The sequence below is a fragment of the Akebia trifoliata genome, chromosome 12 (genome assembly GCF_017979445.1).
Source record: "Akebia trifoliata isolate Shusen 1 chromosome 12, ASM1797944v1, whole genome shotgun sequence".
Taxonomy (NCBI): Eukaryota; Viridiplantae; Streptophyta; class Magnoliopsida; order Ranunculales; family Lardizabalaceae; genus Akebia; species Akebia trifoliata.
In genome coordinates, this window is record NC_141386.1 from 34,709,831 (window position 1) to 34,725,834 (window position 16,004).

Genomic DNA, 16,004 nt, shown 5'->3' on the forward strand with positions numbered 1-16,004 from the left:
TTGATCAAAACTCTCTCATTTTATTATTAGTGGGTATAATTTCCATGTCACATTGTGATGGGCCGATAAAGACATTAGCCGGCATGAATCAGTATTGTGGGCCATCAAACCATGTGAGATGTTTATGCTATTGTACCTACCCCAACTGTGCGTGTGTCTTAAAGCTTATTAGGTCTCACAGGAAACTCTTGCTTCACTATCAATTAATTATTTCTATCTATATATATATGTTCCTCATCATGACACGTGTTACTTTCCTCTTTTGGAAGATTATATATCAGCAATCATTTCAGTCATTATAATTCACATCACACAAATCTCGAGAATTATCTATGGCTTGGAGCTTAGAATGAATTTGTTACTGTGTCCTTTTTTTTAATGGTAGAAATCTTTTAATCTCTTGATTTGATCTTGTGTATCATTTATAATCCATTGCTGGGGTCCACCACTTCTTGATTTGATTTTCTTGGTCTTCATTAAAAAAAAAATTTGTTAATCATCACCATCTACTTAATATTCTAATATTCTAAAACAAGTACTAATTTTTTTTTATTACTGATGATGTTTGATATTCTAGTGAGTGGACGTACCATTGAGTCGGATTTAGAGTTCGTTTGAATATACTTAATTTTTTTTTTTTTTTTCTTTTAACTTTTGAAAGTTGAAAAAGTTAAAATGTTCGTTTCGATTAATTTTTTTAAAAGATAAATTTGTTAACTGTATAAAATTTAAAAGGAAATTATGTTGAATAATAATTTTCTGACGCCCCCTAATGTGATGTACTAGAATCATAAATTCTTATCCTCGAGATACACAATTAGACATATTTATGTGGATGTACAATTATGTATCCAGAGGGAAAATAATAATGATTCTAGCCCATGTCACATTAAAAGGCGTTAAAAAATCATGATTCAATTACGTTCTATTTACTAAAAGTTACTTTCTCTTAAAGTTACTTTGTTGTAGAGTAACATTTTAACTTTTTATTTATTTTTATCCAAATAGGATTTTTACCTAACATGCTTGTTTTCTTTGTGATAATCGGGATTGAAATGGCTTGAACTGAGAACCATGGCTCGTTGGTTCACCTTTAGTGTGGGTAGAGGGTCCACGCTTCACTAATAATGGACTAGGCTACTAGGTTAACCTTAGGCTTTGTTGTTTGTGAAAATTATTTGGTTCAATAAATGATTTGTAAAGCCAGGACCAAGTGTTAAGAGTTGTTCTCTTATGAGAGGGGACCTACTCTTGTTGGGTCAAATTGCTGTTCGATTATTGGTAATGGGGATAGGGACACTAATGATTTATTAAAGTCTAAAAATATAATTAACATGAAAAGATAAATCAAATCTTTCATCGACACACGATAAATGAATGTATCTTGCTTCATGTATCATGCAAGGGTGGATTTACAATGGGGGCAGTGGCCCACACAAGAATTTTCAAAGTCTATGGAATAAGAGTCGTGATTTTCTAACTTGAAAATTTTCATTCAATTTGTATGAAGTTGATATGGCAAGGGCACAGAATCATAGATCTTTTTCTTCGGGATACACAAGAAAAATATCAACGATTCTGTACCCTTGCCATATCATCTAAATACAGATCAAGTGAAAATTTTCGAGTAAGAAAATCATTAGAGATAGAATAATGAACTATTGTGACAGATATCAGCGGTGGATAAAAAATATCTATCACTATTGTCCTTACGAAATTGATTAATAGGGAGTCTACTCATCCATTTCACTATGTACAAAATCAAGTCTTCTGTTATTGAAAATGAGTTCATGAATAGATTAACATCAATTAAATTATATGTTTGACTTCCTTAACCCTCTTTGGCCTAACAAATTAGAAATCAAACTTGGTTTGAAAATCTAGAAGTTGATGTTGATTGTATGCTTACGGCCATCTGATTGAGAGTGGGTTTGTTATATGTCAACTTATTTAAACCCTTCTTACCTAACAAATTAGAAATCAAACTTGGGTTGAAAAATCCATAAGTTGATGTTGACTGTTTGATTTGGACCATCAAATTAATGAAAGTCGGTCCATATGCAACTAGTTTGGACTGCTCAAGTCCCAGGTTGATGTTCATTTTATGCAATTTACATAAAGTAACGTCGAGATCGAACGTAATATTATGATAACCACTCTAATCAAATTTAGGTTTTGGAGATCATATTATTTAGCGGGTTCACGGTCAATTTAAGTTCCAATATCCCTACACGACGTAAATTGAGGTAGTGAAGGGGCCGGGAATATGAAATACTAAAATAACAACCACAACAACAACAACAAAATGTGTATCTCAAAGATGTAACTTTGGATGAGATATGGGTTCGTTTAGTCAACCTCAAATCTTTGCGATAAGGTTTTGGCGATGACAATGACAATGACAATGAATATGACAACCCCAAACCTAATCTTTTGACAAAATCCAACATTGTTGACCTGATAATTGGGCTAAGTTTGGGCTGTACTATAATCATCGTAGTCCGTGGAGGCATTCACTTGGGATGGACTTTGTGTACATGATGGATCTATCAATCTTTCATTGGGGTCCATACCAAATCTCACAAAATTCAACCTGGTCCAGTCTGAAAATTAAGTTGGTCTGAAATAACCCTTTAAATTACTAATAATTGGCCGTCCAAGCCCAAGTCTAGAGAGGCCCATTTGGTAACAAGCCTAAACAATTATGCACGTGAGAAAACTTTCTCATATCCATTGTTCTTGCCTCATTCCACAATTATTTCTACATTTTTATGGCTTATATTGGGCTTGACTTTTAACAAAGACATGCTTGGGCCTGTTATATATCTTATGGACAAGGCTGGAAACATACAAATAGTTCTTCTTGGGCCTAAAATCCAAGTCCTTGGACAAAAATACCACAAAGTTGATGTCCACCAATCTGTGCTCCCAAATCGTTTTAGTAAGTTTAGTATAATGCTACCTGATTTACCAAATAACCAGGCAAGCTGCAAGAAGTAGTGGAAACATGGTTTTAAATCTCATTTTAGACTCAGATGACTTGCCCAATTCATCTTTTGGTATAGTTCAAGAACAAGTGGGATATTCAATGTGAATTGTCTTGCACATTGACTTTTTTGACAATCAAGATGACTTGGGCGATTTTTTTTCATCTCAACTGAGTTATTAATAAAGAATAATGATTTTCTGACGCCCCCCTCTAACATACGCCTCCTGACTTGGCATGTGCTAGAATCATAGATATTTTTTCCTTGGGATACACAACTGCACATATTTATGAGAATGTCCAATTTCATATCCCGAGAAAAAAGATCTATGGTTCTAGCCCATGCCACATCAGGGAACGTATATCAGAGGTGGCGTCAGAAAATCATGACTCATTAATAAAACTCATCCGAGTCAACTAGATTTTTTAAGTCAGTTCACCACAATTCTTTATTTTCTCTCTCTCTCTCTCTCTTTATTGTTTTTCGTAACTTTCAATTGATGGATGGATTACAAGTTATATGATTACATTTATAAATTAATTGTCTATTTTATTGATACTCATATTTTTCTTTTCATTTAAAAAAACATAATCTATTTTTTTTCTCATTAAAAAAATATATATTATCTATCTTAGTGAGCACCTGACGGGCATCAGGTATTTGTAAGATCAATTCTAAGCCCAACGATCTTAAATTTGGAATCAAAATCAATAAGAATCGAAACTAAGATTTTATTTAAGTTTCAAGTTTGGATATATGTGGAACTGACCCAGAACCAATCCATTGACAACCTTCTACATTGTGTGCTTAGTTGTAGATGCTCTTAAGTTTTCGTAGAGTACTATATTATCGGGTATGAATTTATTGTTAAGAAATTTATGTGCTAAGCCGAAGAACCAATGGAATGATGCCATGCGAATTGCAAAATGCAAGCACGATGGGTTGGTAGAGAAAATTATTGAGCAATTAGAAGTTTTGTTTTTTTAGTAATCTTTTTAATACACGTGGCATCATGACATTGGTAAATTAGTTTAGCACATAAATTTCTTAATACTAAATCCTGCATCTAATCAAAATATTTTGGGTCAATTTAAGGTGGGAGGATTAAGTTCTTAAAAAAAAAAGAAATTGGTGGTCGCATTGTGAACCACGGTTTCAAAACTCGCTTGAGATTAAGATGTATTGCCCAACAACAAGATGGTCAGACATGTTTTTCAGATTTTTGCTTAATCTCGTGAGACGAACGACACATCTCAGACGAACATCAAAAATCTCTTCCTAGATATCCAAGACAAATGAGATATATCAATTTTCATCTCAAAACCCTATTATTTTCACCTTTCAAATCGATTTTTTCTCCTTCTCTCAACCAAATGAACCATAGAAAAAGGGATTTGGTAAAAAACTTCATCTTCCTCTAAATCACCACAAAATGGACGAGGGTTTTTGTAGAGGATATTTCTCACTAGGAACTGAGGGGTGACACGTGGCACCTATGGATTCGAGTTTGGTATGGATATACGAGGGTAAGCTCGGTAGAAAATACAAAATATGTACGAGATACGTCCCAAAATCCCCTTCTAAGTTGGAAATGGGTAAAATCGGTAGTGGGATCCAATTAAGTCCTAAGGTCTCATCTCTATATAAATAGATGGACAACTAAGCTAAAAGGTATGATTTTCTCCCCTCCCCAAACTGAACTCATTTTTGTACTAAATCTCTGACTTGGGCGTCGGAGTGGTGTCGATGTAGGTACACCTAGGAGAACGAGGAGAGGGGATCGCAAGGTGGCATCTGAGATCGAAAAGTAGAGCGAAAATGCGCATCTACAATTGGCGCCGTCCGTGGGAAACGCTACAAGGAGAATGATCAAGTTTTACCAGCCATGATTAATTGGGAGTGATTACTTTGAATTCAACTAGGTTGAGGGAGGCATTAGGGATGGTTGATTGGGTTCTTTGATCATAAAAGTTGAAAAGACGAGGAATCAAGGACGGCACATATTAGTTTATCAATCGCAATTAAGATCTCTCGCAAGAGAAGAAACTGGTGGACCTCCCACTAGCACCAGGTCTGTGACTGAGATGAGTTGAGTAAAAAATTGAGGAGATTCTATTTTCCTTGGCTTCTCTAGGGCGTAATGGCAAAAACATTACTCGGATGGATTGCCCATCGTTTTGTATAAGTTTTAGTCTTGGGGCCTCTCATCTAGACTCAAATATAGATTTAGAGGGGTTGGAGCATGAAGAAGGTCGAGGTGTGTGTACTCCGATAACAAAGGGTCTGCGGTTGCTGCTTATTGGTCCCCTCCTAAACACCTCGTTAATGAGGGATATGCTGTTGGGAATAATCGGATTATGAAAATGATGCTTTAATGGCGCTGCAACAGTTGCAATGGAGGTTGTTTTCTCTGTAATGGAGCCGCAAGATCAAGCACAGGATCACGACGTATTTGGGGCCTGAATCGATGGGGTTGGTTCAAAGCAGTGACTGAAACTTCCCTTTCACCGCCTTCATCTCCGATGATAATAGTAGTGAAAGAGATAGGAGAAGATTATGTTTTGGTGCATTAGCATACACATCATTGTTGATGTATGGAGCCTACGTGATCTTGACAGTTGCATTGCTAGTTAAGGGGCTAAACATCGCATCAGCATGGTGATACTGCAGGTACTTATTATTTCTAAATTAAATTACTTGAAAGTAGTGATGGGGGTAGTTGGATGTCAGATGTGTATCTCTTCGAATTAAATTACATCGCATCAGCATGATGGTGTGTATCTCTTATAAGAACTTAAAAAATAGATATAAAAAGAGGAGTTTGGGTATGGTGCAGACACATCAACAATTTTGTGTAAGAACCCTTCTCAAACTTGTCAGCAAGTGTAGCTTTAGAAGGTAAAAGTTGTTGTAGTGTATCTGCATACACAACTTTGATGTGCATTCAATCCTTTGATGGAAAACCTAAGCAGGAACATTAGAATTTTTTTGATAAGTGAAAATTGGGTTACTTTTAAGTGTTTGGCTTATACATCATTGTTGGTGTATAAAATTAGGATCCTTTACCCTTGATAAATATTTATATTGAGTAAAGAATCATAAGTTGTCAAAATAAATTGGGGGTTGTTGATGCCTTAAATGAACACCAATTTTATTTTCTGATGAGACCCCATATGGATAATAGGGTCGTGATATAAAAGGTAACGGGTTTGCATCAAATGTGATGTCGATGTTCTTTAGGACCCAATTAAATTAGTAAAATGGTATAAATTGGGGGCTTAACCAAGTCCAACTTGCCGAGTCACAAGACTCCATCAAATTGGATTTATTAATCAGAAACTCGATGAGTTGAGGGATTCCACTAAGTCGAGCTACTAAGTTTGTAATTCAAAATTTTGATCGAGTCAAAGGTGACTCCATCGAATAGTGTAACGATTAATTAGGAATTCATCCGATTCAAATAGCTCAATGGATTATGGGAAAATCTTTGTGGGGGTTCAATTTTACCCCGACTCATCGAGTCAAAGGGGAAACCAACCCCAACTCACTAGCATCGACTCAACGAGCCGAGCGGGTTTGACTTAAGAGATTGATTTATACATTGGATTTGATCAAACTATGATGTTTTAAGCAATGACGTAGATCGACAACATTGGATTGAGAACTAATTGCCTTATTAGTTTATGCAATTATTATTGTTGCGTGTCTACTGTTACTTTAAAGATGCAGGAAGCAGAAGAACTTGACACACACCCGACTCATATGGGGAGTCCGGTCCACATCCTAAGTTGGTCATACGGGACCACTTAGTGCAAAATCCGACTGTTGGGGGTCGGCCTACAAAGAAAGCCTTGGCCCTTCACTGGTGCCGAGCCCAACCGAGGGGTTGGTGTAGCAGAAAGCCTTGGCCCTTCACTGGTGCCGAGCCCAACCGAGGGGTTGGTGTAGCAGAAAGCCTTGGCCCTTCACTGGTGCCGAGCCCAACCGAGGGGTTTGGTGTAGCGGAAAGCCTTGGCCCTTCACTAGTGCCGAGCCCAACCGAGGGGTTGGTGTAGCAGAAAGCCTTGGCCCTTCACTGGTGCCGAGCCCAACCGAGGGGTTGGTGTAGCAGAAAGCCTTGGCCCTTCACTGGTGCCGAGCCCAACCGAGGGGTTGGTGTAGCAGAAAGCCTTGGCCCTTCACTGGTGCCGAGCCCAACCGAGGGGTTTGGTGTAGCAGAAAGCCTTGGCCCTTTAGCAGAAAGCCTTGGCCCTTCACTGGTGCCGAGCCCAACCGAGGGGTTGGTGTAGCAGAAAGCCTTGGCCCTTCACTGGTGCCGAGCCCAACCGAGGGGTTGGTGTAGCAGAAAGCCTTGGCCCTTCACTGGTGCCGAGCCCAACCGAGGGGTTTGGTGTAGCGGAAAGCCTTGGCCCTTCACTAGTGCCGAGCCCAACCGAGGGGTTGGTGTAGCAGAAAGCCTTGGCCCTTCACTAGTGCCGAGCCCAATCGAGGGGTTTGGTGTAGCGGAAAGCCTTGGCCTTTCACTGGTGCCGAGCCCAACCGAGGGGTTGGTGTAGCGGAAAGCCTTGGCCTTTCACTGGTGCCGAGCCCAACCGAGGGGTTGGTGTAGCGGAAAGCCTTGGCCCTTCACTGGTGCCGAGCCCAACCGAGGGGTTGGTGTAGCAGAAAGCCTTGGCCTATCAGGGAGCCGAGCCCGATCTGGGATGTCGATTGGTTATTTTATCAAAGCCTTGGCCCATCAGGGGAGCCGAGCCCGATTTGGGACTTCGATCGGTTATTTTATTATTTATCAAAGCCTTGGCCATCAGGGGAGCCGAGCCCGATCTGGGATTTCGATCGGTTATTTTATCAAAGCCTTGGCCCATCAGGGGAGCCGAGCCCGATCTGGGACTTCGATCGGTTATTTTATTATTTATCAAAACATTGGCCTATCAGGGGAGCCGAGCCCGATCTGGGACTTCGATCGGTTATTCTATTATTTATTAAAGCCTTGGCCATCAGGGGAGCCGAGCCCGATCTGGGATTTCGATCGATTATTTTATCAAAGCCTTGGCCCATCAGGGGAGCCGAGCCCGATCTGGGACTTCGATCGGTTATTCTATTATTTATTAAAGCCTTGGCCATCAGGGGAGCCGAGCCCGATCTGGGATTTCGATCGATTATTTTATCAAAGCCTTGGCCCATCAGGGGAGCCGAGCCCGATCTGGGACTTCGATCGGTTATTCTATTATTTATTAAAGCTTTGGCCATCAGGGGAGCCGAGCCCGATCTGGGATTTCGATCGGTTATTTTATCAAAGCCTTGGCCTATCAGGGGAGCCGAGCCCGATCTAGGACTTCGATCGGTTATTCTACCATTTATCAAAGCCTTGGCCTATCGGGGAGTCGAGCCCGATCTGGGATTTCGATCGGTTATTTTATCAAAGCCTTGGCCCATCAGGGGAGCCGAGCCCGATCTGGGACTTCGATCGGTTATTTTATTATTTATCAAAGCCTTGGCCTATCAGGGGAGCCGAGCCCGATCTGGGACTTCGATCGGTTATTCTATTATTTATCAAAGTCAAAGCCCATCAGGGGAGCCGAGCTCGATCCGGGACTTCGATCAGTTATTCTATTATTTATTAAAATCTTGGATCATTTTGGGATCCAAACCCGATCTGGGATTTCGATCGGGTATTCTACTATTTAACGAAAATCCTGGCTCATGATAGGAGCAAATCTCGACTGTAAGGGGGTCGGCACGCAATGAAAATCTTGGCGAGTGAAGGGAACCAAGCCCGATCAATGAGGGTCGGGTTAACTCATCTTTGTCTTTTTTATATAACGACTGGTTCATAAGGGAGGCAAGTCCATCCATTGGGGGTGGGTTTAATTGATTTATGTTCTAAACCCGACCGTAGGGGGTTATATCTATTGGCTTTGGAGATCGGGTATATGATGGCACCAAGCGCAGTCAATAATCAGGAAATGATAATTTATGGGGTACGTGACCACGTGTCACATAGTACCATTCATTTATTCTCGGGCGCTCGAACTAAAAGTCCAAACCCCCGAGAGGGGGTATTGTAGAGGATATTTCTCACTAGGAACTGAGGGGTGACACGTGGCACCTATGGATTCGAGTTTGGTATGGATATACGAGGGTAAGCTCGGTAGAAAATACAAAATATGTACGAGATACGTCCCAAAATCCCCTTCTAAGTTGGAAAAGGGTAAAATCGGTAGTGGGATCCAATTAAGTCCTAAGGTCTCATCTCTATATAAATAGATGGACAACTAAGCTAAAAGGTATGATTTTCTCCCCTCCCCAAACTGAACTCATTTTTGTACTATCTCTGACTTGGGCGTCGGAGTGGTGTCGATGTAGGTACACCTAGGAGAACGAGGAGAGGGGATCGCAAGGTGGCATCTGAGATCGAAAAGTAGAGCGAAAATGCGCATCTACAGTTTTCATAATTTTCCCAAATTTTTTAAATGTTTTATAACCTTTCTCATTGCCGAACGAGGCGAGATAACTCGAACGAGACGATATGAATCGTCCGAGACAACTCGGTATCGGACATAGACGAGGGAAACCGAGTTTTAAAACCACGTTGTGAACCTATTTGACTCGTCCAAGACAAATCTGAAACCGAGTTTTGAAACCAAAGCCTCATCTTCTACGGGCGTTTGAACTTTAAGAGAAGTAGAAAGAGAGAGGCTAAAGTAAACATGGGGGCTCTGAAACTCCCATCTCTCACACTCTTCTTCTCGTCCTCCATTATTGCTCGCTCCTCTGCTCTGCCCTTCTGCCACCACTACCATATCTCTCGCAAGCCCTTCGCTTCCATTTCAAGCAACTTCTCCACTCAAAGTCAAAGCACATCAAAGAAAGACAAGTCACAAGCAGAGAACATTAATAATGAGGAGAGACATCAACAGAAATCAAGCCAAGAAGGTTTCATCACACCTCGCTCTCAAGACTTCAACGCCTGGTATCTTGATATCATCTCCAATGCCGAACTCGCCGATTACGGCCCCGTCCGTGGTACTATGGTTATTCGCCCTTACGGCTACGCTATTTGGGAAGCTATTCAGGTTCTTTTTCAATCGATAAATCATTAAAGTTTGTTCCTTTTTCGTGTTTTATTGTGATTTTTAGTTCAATTTCGATACCCTTTCTGCAGGATTATTTAAATGTCAAGTTCAAGGAGACTGGGCACAGTAACATGTATTTTCCACAGGTTTGGGTTAATCTTATTTGTACAAATTTTAGTGTTTTTGGTATGTTTTCTTTGTAATTTATTATTATTATTATTATTATTTTTTTAATTCTTCGTTTTGAGTGGAAAGTTGGGTCTGCTTATAATTTAGTGTTAGAAATGAGTGGAAAGAAAAAGAACCTAGTTAAGATCTCTAAACAGAGCATTAAAGCTGAGAAATGGAAATCCGAGTGGTATTCCTGCTTTCTTCGAGCACTGGAGAGAAACAATTAGAATACCCAGTACTGTTGAACTATAAAAAGGAAGTTAATTTGAGGAAAATTGAACTTGGGTTTATATTGAATCATGGAGAATGGAGCTTCTAGTATAGAGTTCTTAGTTCTATGTTCTGAGCTTTAAATTTTGGAGACATCTTACTTAAAAAAAAAAACCCCATCTACGAACATTGAGTGGGAAAATTTACCTACAAAAAGAATTGAATTAGTATTAATCTGTGAACCAATCTCAAAATGCAATACATCTTTTATCAAATTCTACTCAAGTTGGTGTGTGGAGTTGTCCAGTAGAGCCCATTAGGGTATAATGCCCATAGCTTTGTCCGGCCAACAATAGCATACGGCTTTGAAGAAAGACATTGTTGTCAGGCCAATAACATTGATATTGCACAAACAACTTATTTCATCAATTTTTTGTTCTGGGTTGTATTTTCAATTTTTCATATCTATATATTTATCGTTACTGCAGTTTATACCATACTCATTCATAGAGAAAGAAGCTAGCCATGTTGAGGGTTTCAGTCCAGAATTAGCACTTGTAACTATTGGAGGAGGAAAAGAACTTGAAGAGAAACTTGTGGTAATTACTTTCTTGCATATATTACTTCGTTATATCTTTAGTTAAGTCAGGAAAATATTTTGGCCCGAGTTTGGCTTTAATTCCTTTTGGTTTCACTTTTGAGGTATTGGCAGGTACGACCTACTAGTGAAACCATTGTAAATCACATGTTTACTCAATGGATTCATAGTTACCGTGATCTTCCTCTCATGGTCAATCAGGTAGAGTAACTCATTTCATGACCAAACTTCTTAGAATTACTTTATATGGGAAGTACTTACTGATTTTTTTTTTTTTTTTCTTTTGTTTCAATTTATTCTTTTCAGTGGGCAAATGTTACAAGATGGGAAATGCGCACAAAACCATTTGTGAGGACCCTTGAATTTCTTTGGCAGGAGGGCCATACAGCTCATGCAACACCAGAAGAAGCCGAAAAAGAGGTTTGCTTGTTATACATCTAAAGATGTCTCCAAGTTGTATAATTTCAATTGTATTCTTATTTTGATTTAACTAACTGATGTTGCTATGCTGCAGGCATTACAGATGATTGATGTTTATGAGAAATTTGCTTATGAGGAAGCCGCAGTACCTGTTATTACTGGTCGAAAATCAAAGGTTGAGACATTTGCTGGTGCATCAAGGACCTATACAATTGAAGCTATGATGGGTGATAGAAAGGCTTTACAGGCTGGAACAAGCCATAACCTTGGGCAGAATTTTTCCCGTGCCTTTGGGACACAGGTATTTAACAAACTAAATTATACTTCCACACAGTTTTCATTAAAGAAGTGTCTTAAAGCCGATTTTTTGTTTGTTGTGTGATTTTTCTTTCTTAAACTCTCTTGTTCTGATATATATATATATATATATATATATATATATATATCCCATCCACCACGTCTATCTGACTAGACTTTCCTTAAATTGTTTGTTACTTAAAGAACCATCTAGTATTGATAGAAAGGATATTACATTAATTGAGTGGGGTGGACGGGTCAGTTAACTAGTTGGGACATTTTCCTTTGTTACCATTGTTTAGCACTCTCGACAATACTAACACTGCTCTTTGGCACTCTCGACAGCAAGGTTTAAAATATCAGTCCATGTAGAGTGGCTAATGCAAGTGGCTCGGCAAAGTTATACTCTTAGTGCATACCTGTTTTTGCAATTTCTTTTTCATTTGCGGATTTTCCCCGGTTTCATTCCAGGCCTTTTGTTGTTTGCTAGGAAACATGACTCTTGATCCATACTCATGTTTGGGCCTAATCATTGCCTAGATTAGCCCATTAAGGTTGAAGTGTGGTAGTGGTAATCTGGTGTAGTTTGTAGGTCATGCGGTTGTATGCTTGCATTCTCCACTAACACGCATATTGAGGACAACCCAAGTTATTAGTTTGGATCTTAATGTCAAAATATTTAGAAGTTAAATAAATTTTGGTGTCACTATGTTCATTTGATGTTTTTAAAGGTGTGTGCCCAAGCACAACTTAGGGGGAGGCCCCACAAAAACTCCCTAGGGCACAAAGAAGAAACGTAAAAACATTTGTAATGTTAGCCTCAAATCTAGAGGTGTCTGAAAATTTTGGTGTCACTGTGGAGTGTGGAGAATGGAGCACACTAGCTGTCTTTTAAGAGTCATTTTCTTCTACAAAATCAGTAGAATGAAGGTTGTACTCCTGTATGTCAGGATGACATTCGTGTGTTGACACATGTGTCCATGAACACTACGTTTTGGTACAACAACAAATCCTAAAATATTGTTGGTTAATTGATGTACCGTATCACTGGTTGCTAGGTTTGTACCCAGAATTCGTGATGTTTTGATTCAAATTCTTCATAGGTAATATAATTATATTATATAATGCCTTGCATTTTGTTTAAAATGTGTGCTGGGACAGTTCACTGATGAAAATGGACAAAGGCAACATGTATGGCAGACGTCATGGGCTATCAGCACCCGTTTTATTGGTGGTATCATCATGTCTCATGGAGATGATGCTGGTTTAATGCTTCCTCCGAAGGTTGCACCGATACAGGTAAGTCTGCTACTATCTGAAGCTTTACTGTGGCCCTCATATGCTGGTTACATCTTAAGTCAACTATAATCATATTTGTGGGGTTAGACTCGTGGTTAATGTTCTTGGTGTGCATATGCATGAGTTTTAACATTGAGGCAGTTATAGATATAGATAACACTCATTAGCGTAAATTACACTTTATTATTTCTCATTCAAGAAACTGGATATCTTCAAATGTGTCCAGGATCCATTAATAACAAGTTCTCAACCATGTTTTGTGGATAGGAACGAAGAAGTTATTTAATATATAATGTATCAAGTTATGTATGTATTTGTGCATTTAGTCTTATTTAACCATCCTATATGGACAAAGCAGTTTGGATTCAAAATGGCCAAAATAATCACATTTTCCCGTCATATAAGTTGCGAGTTCATAATTATTTCATTTAATTGTAAATTACATATTGCCAGGTGGTAATTGTACCAATTTGGAAGAAAGCGGATGAGAAAACAGGAGTTCTCAATGCTGCATCGTCGATAGGCAAAGTATTGAAAACAGCTGGGATCAAAGTTAAACTGGATGACTCAGAGCAAAGAACACCAGGATGGAAGTTCAATTTTTGGGAAATGAAAGTATGCTCTAATTCTCAATAATCAAATTTTAAATCCGATTGTCGATGAAGTTAATTTCATAATTTGGTATCAACATGCTGCAATATTTAGTCACAATGCTTGGGTCTTGTTTGTTGGTTGTGAGATAGCTATCAAATTTGCTTTTTGACAAAGGTTATATACACCACATTTTCTTATAGCAGGATTTTATTTTTTTGCTAGTCTTGACTATAAATATTCTCATTCATCAGGGTGTGCCTTTAAGGATTGAAATCGGGCCTCGTGATGTTGCAAGTGGGACTTTGGTCGTATCTAGGAGAGATGTTCCTGGAAAACAAGGGAAAACTTTTGGAGTATCCATGGAACCTTCAACGTTGGAAGCCTACATTAAGGAAAAGTTGGATGAGATCCAGTTATCTCTTTTAGAGAAGGCAAAATTGTTCCGTGATAGGTATATCTCCTGCTTTTCGCAATGCCTATGCTATCTCATGTTTGTTACATATACTTGTCCCATTGCATATGCATGTATCCTATTCATATCAATAGCATAGCCACCTATCATCATCATCAACGCTGGTTCATGGTATTGTTTAAATGAACAATAGAAGTGTACTTTTTGGTCGATATCTGATCCTTGCATTTGCAAATAATTTATATTTAAAGCGTAGAAAGAAGTAATTTATATCAGGAATTCTTTGTGCAGTAACATTGTGGATGTGAGCTCGTATGATGAGCTCAAGGTGGCAATCTCTCAAGGCAAATGGGCAAGGGGTCCATGGTCAGCAAGGTATTCACATTTCACACACATTTCTAGTATTTTACATATATACTTCTACTTAGTACTAAAGACTGGTTGATGGTGGTTTAGTGACACGGAAGAGTTAAGGGTGAAGGAAGAGACTGGAGCTACCATTAGGTGTTTCCCTTTCGAGCAGACTCAAGGGACGAAAACATGCTTGATGACTGGGAATCCAGCAGACGAAGTTGCAATATTTGCGAAATCTTATTAAGCCATGGACCTCCATCTCTTCATATTTCTCGAGAGGTATCAAGACTGCAATTCTTTCTTCATGTCTCTTGACATGCACTTTTTTTTTTTTTTTTACACACCCTCCTTTCACAAGGTTATGGTTATACCCTAGAATAACCATAACCATGTTTTCTATAGGTTTAATTTACGAAAAGCTTTGTATTTTCTTAATTATTATCAATTTTCAGAGTTATTATTATTTGTATTCATGGTTTTGGAAAAATTAAGCCTCAAGTGTATTTTTTTTGGAAAGGTGGTGTACTTGGTACTCTTTTTCTTTTTTAACAAGAGATATTGGTCTCATTTCATAGGTGCCCCATTCGATACATGACTTGGTCATGCTTGTCGTATTTTTTTTTTTAATAATGATTTTCTGCTGTCCCCTCTGACATACGGCCTACACCCCAACCACAGAACTGTTGATCATTTGCCTTGGGATACACAAAACCATAAATCTTTTTTTTTCACTGGGAAGTGCTTTTGGGAGATATACAATTGTTTGTTAATGCATTTGGGTTGCAATTAGGATGAAAATGATATATTGGGCTTCTTGTTTCCTTGCGATTAGGGAAATTCAAACACCATATCTGACACAAAAAGTAGTTTAAAATTTAGTATTTGGCTTGGAAAGCCCAAAATTACCAAATGATGCTTCATTCTGTACAAAAGCATTCAGGATTTTGTTATTGTTATTATGGGTTTTTGTTAATGTGTACCTTAAAGTGCAATAAATACGCTTTGCGAGTAAGTATTTGAGGGTAATTTGGTAAAAAAAAAAATATTTTTAAAGACATTTTTGCTGCAAAATCCAATTTTTTTCAAAGTGTATTTATTGCAGACAAGACCCTATTATTATTATTATTGATCCATAATTCGAAGCTGTTTTTAACAAATTAAGTTATCAAAAAACATGGTTCTCAACTTCTATTTCCAATGTTTTCTAGTAGAATATTTTCAATTGTAAAAGTTGGCAGAATTCCCATTAGGCCCTCTCTCAATAAATTTTAGAATAATGGTTTTCCGACTCTCTCCCCCCCCCCCCCCCAATACTCTCCCGATGTGGTATGTGGCAGAACTGTAGATTTTCTTTCTTGAGATATAGTTGTGCACCTGAGGAAAAGAAAATCTACGATTCTATAGAATGCCATGTAGGGAGAGTAGAGGGGGAGTATGTTAGAGGGGGGAGTTAGAAAATCAAGACTCTCAAAATCATCTAGTCATGGTATTGCAATATGTATAGTTGGTGCCAGAGAACAACTCCAATGCACTTGGGCTCTAGTTCTGTATTGTCTCCCAACTATTATTTTATAGAGTTTGGGTCA

The 16,004-nt window shown here is 38.6% G+C and overlaps 1 protein-coding gene across 1 annotated transcript; it reads left to right on the top strand.

The window, feature by feature from the left end:
• Positions 1 to 8,569: 8,569 nt before the first annotated feature.
• On the top strand, positions 8,570 to 14,985 carry OVA6 (Class II aaRS and biotin synthetases superfamily protein). The gene is made up of 11 exons (XM_086418148.1): positions 8,570 to 10,063; positions 10,153 to 10,209; positions 10,933 to 11,043; positions 11,157 to 11,243; positions 11,349 to 11,462; positions 11,557 to 11,763; positions 12,921 to 13,058; positions 13,512 to 13,673; positions 13,904 to 14,103; positions 14,356 to 14,439; positions 14,521 to 14,985. Exons 1-11 carry the CDS (start codon positions 9,698 to 9,700, stop codon positions 14,660 to 14,662), a joined length of 1,668 nt encoding a protein of 555 aa, XP_086274274.1. The 5' UTR covers positions 8,570 to 9,697; the 3' UTR covers positions 14,663 to 14,985.
• Positions 14,986 to 16,004: the final 1,019 nt, after the last annotated feature.

Coding starts and splice junctions, on each gene's coding strand:
- OVA6 (XM_086418148.1), top strand. CDS start 9,698: ATGGGGGCTCTGAAACTCCCATCTCTCACACTCTTCTTCTCGTCCTCC. Junction 10,064..10,152: donor CTATTTGGGAAGCTATTCAG/GTTCTTTTTCAA, acceptor CCCTTTCTGCAG/GATTATTTAAATGTCAAGTT. Junction 11,044..11,156: donor AACTTGAAGAGAAACTTGTG/GTAATTACTTTC, acceptor AGGTATTGGCAG/GTACGACCTACTAGTGAAAC.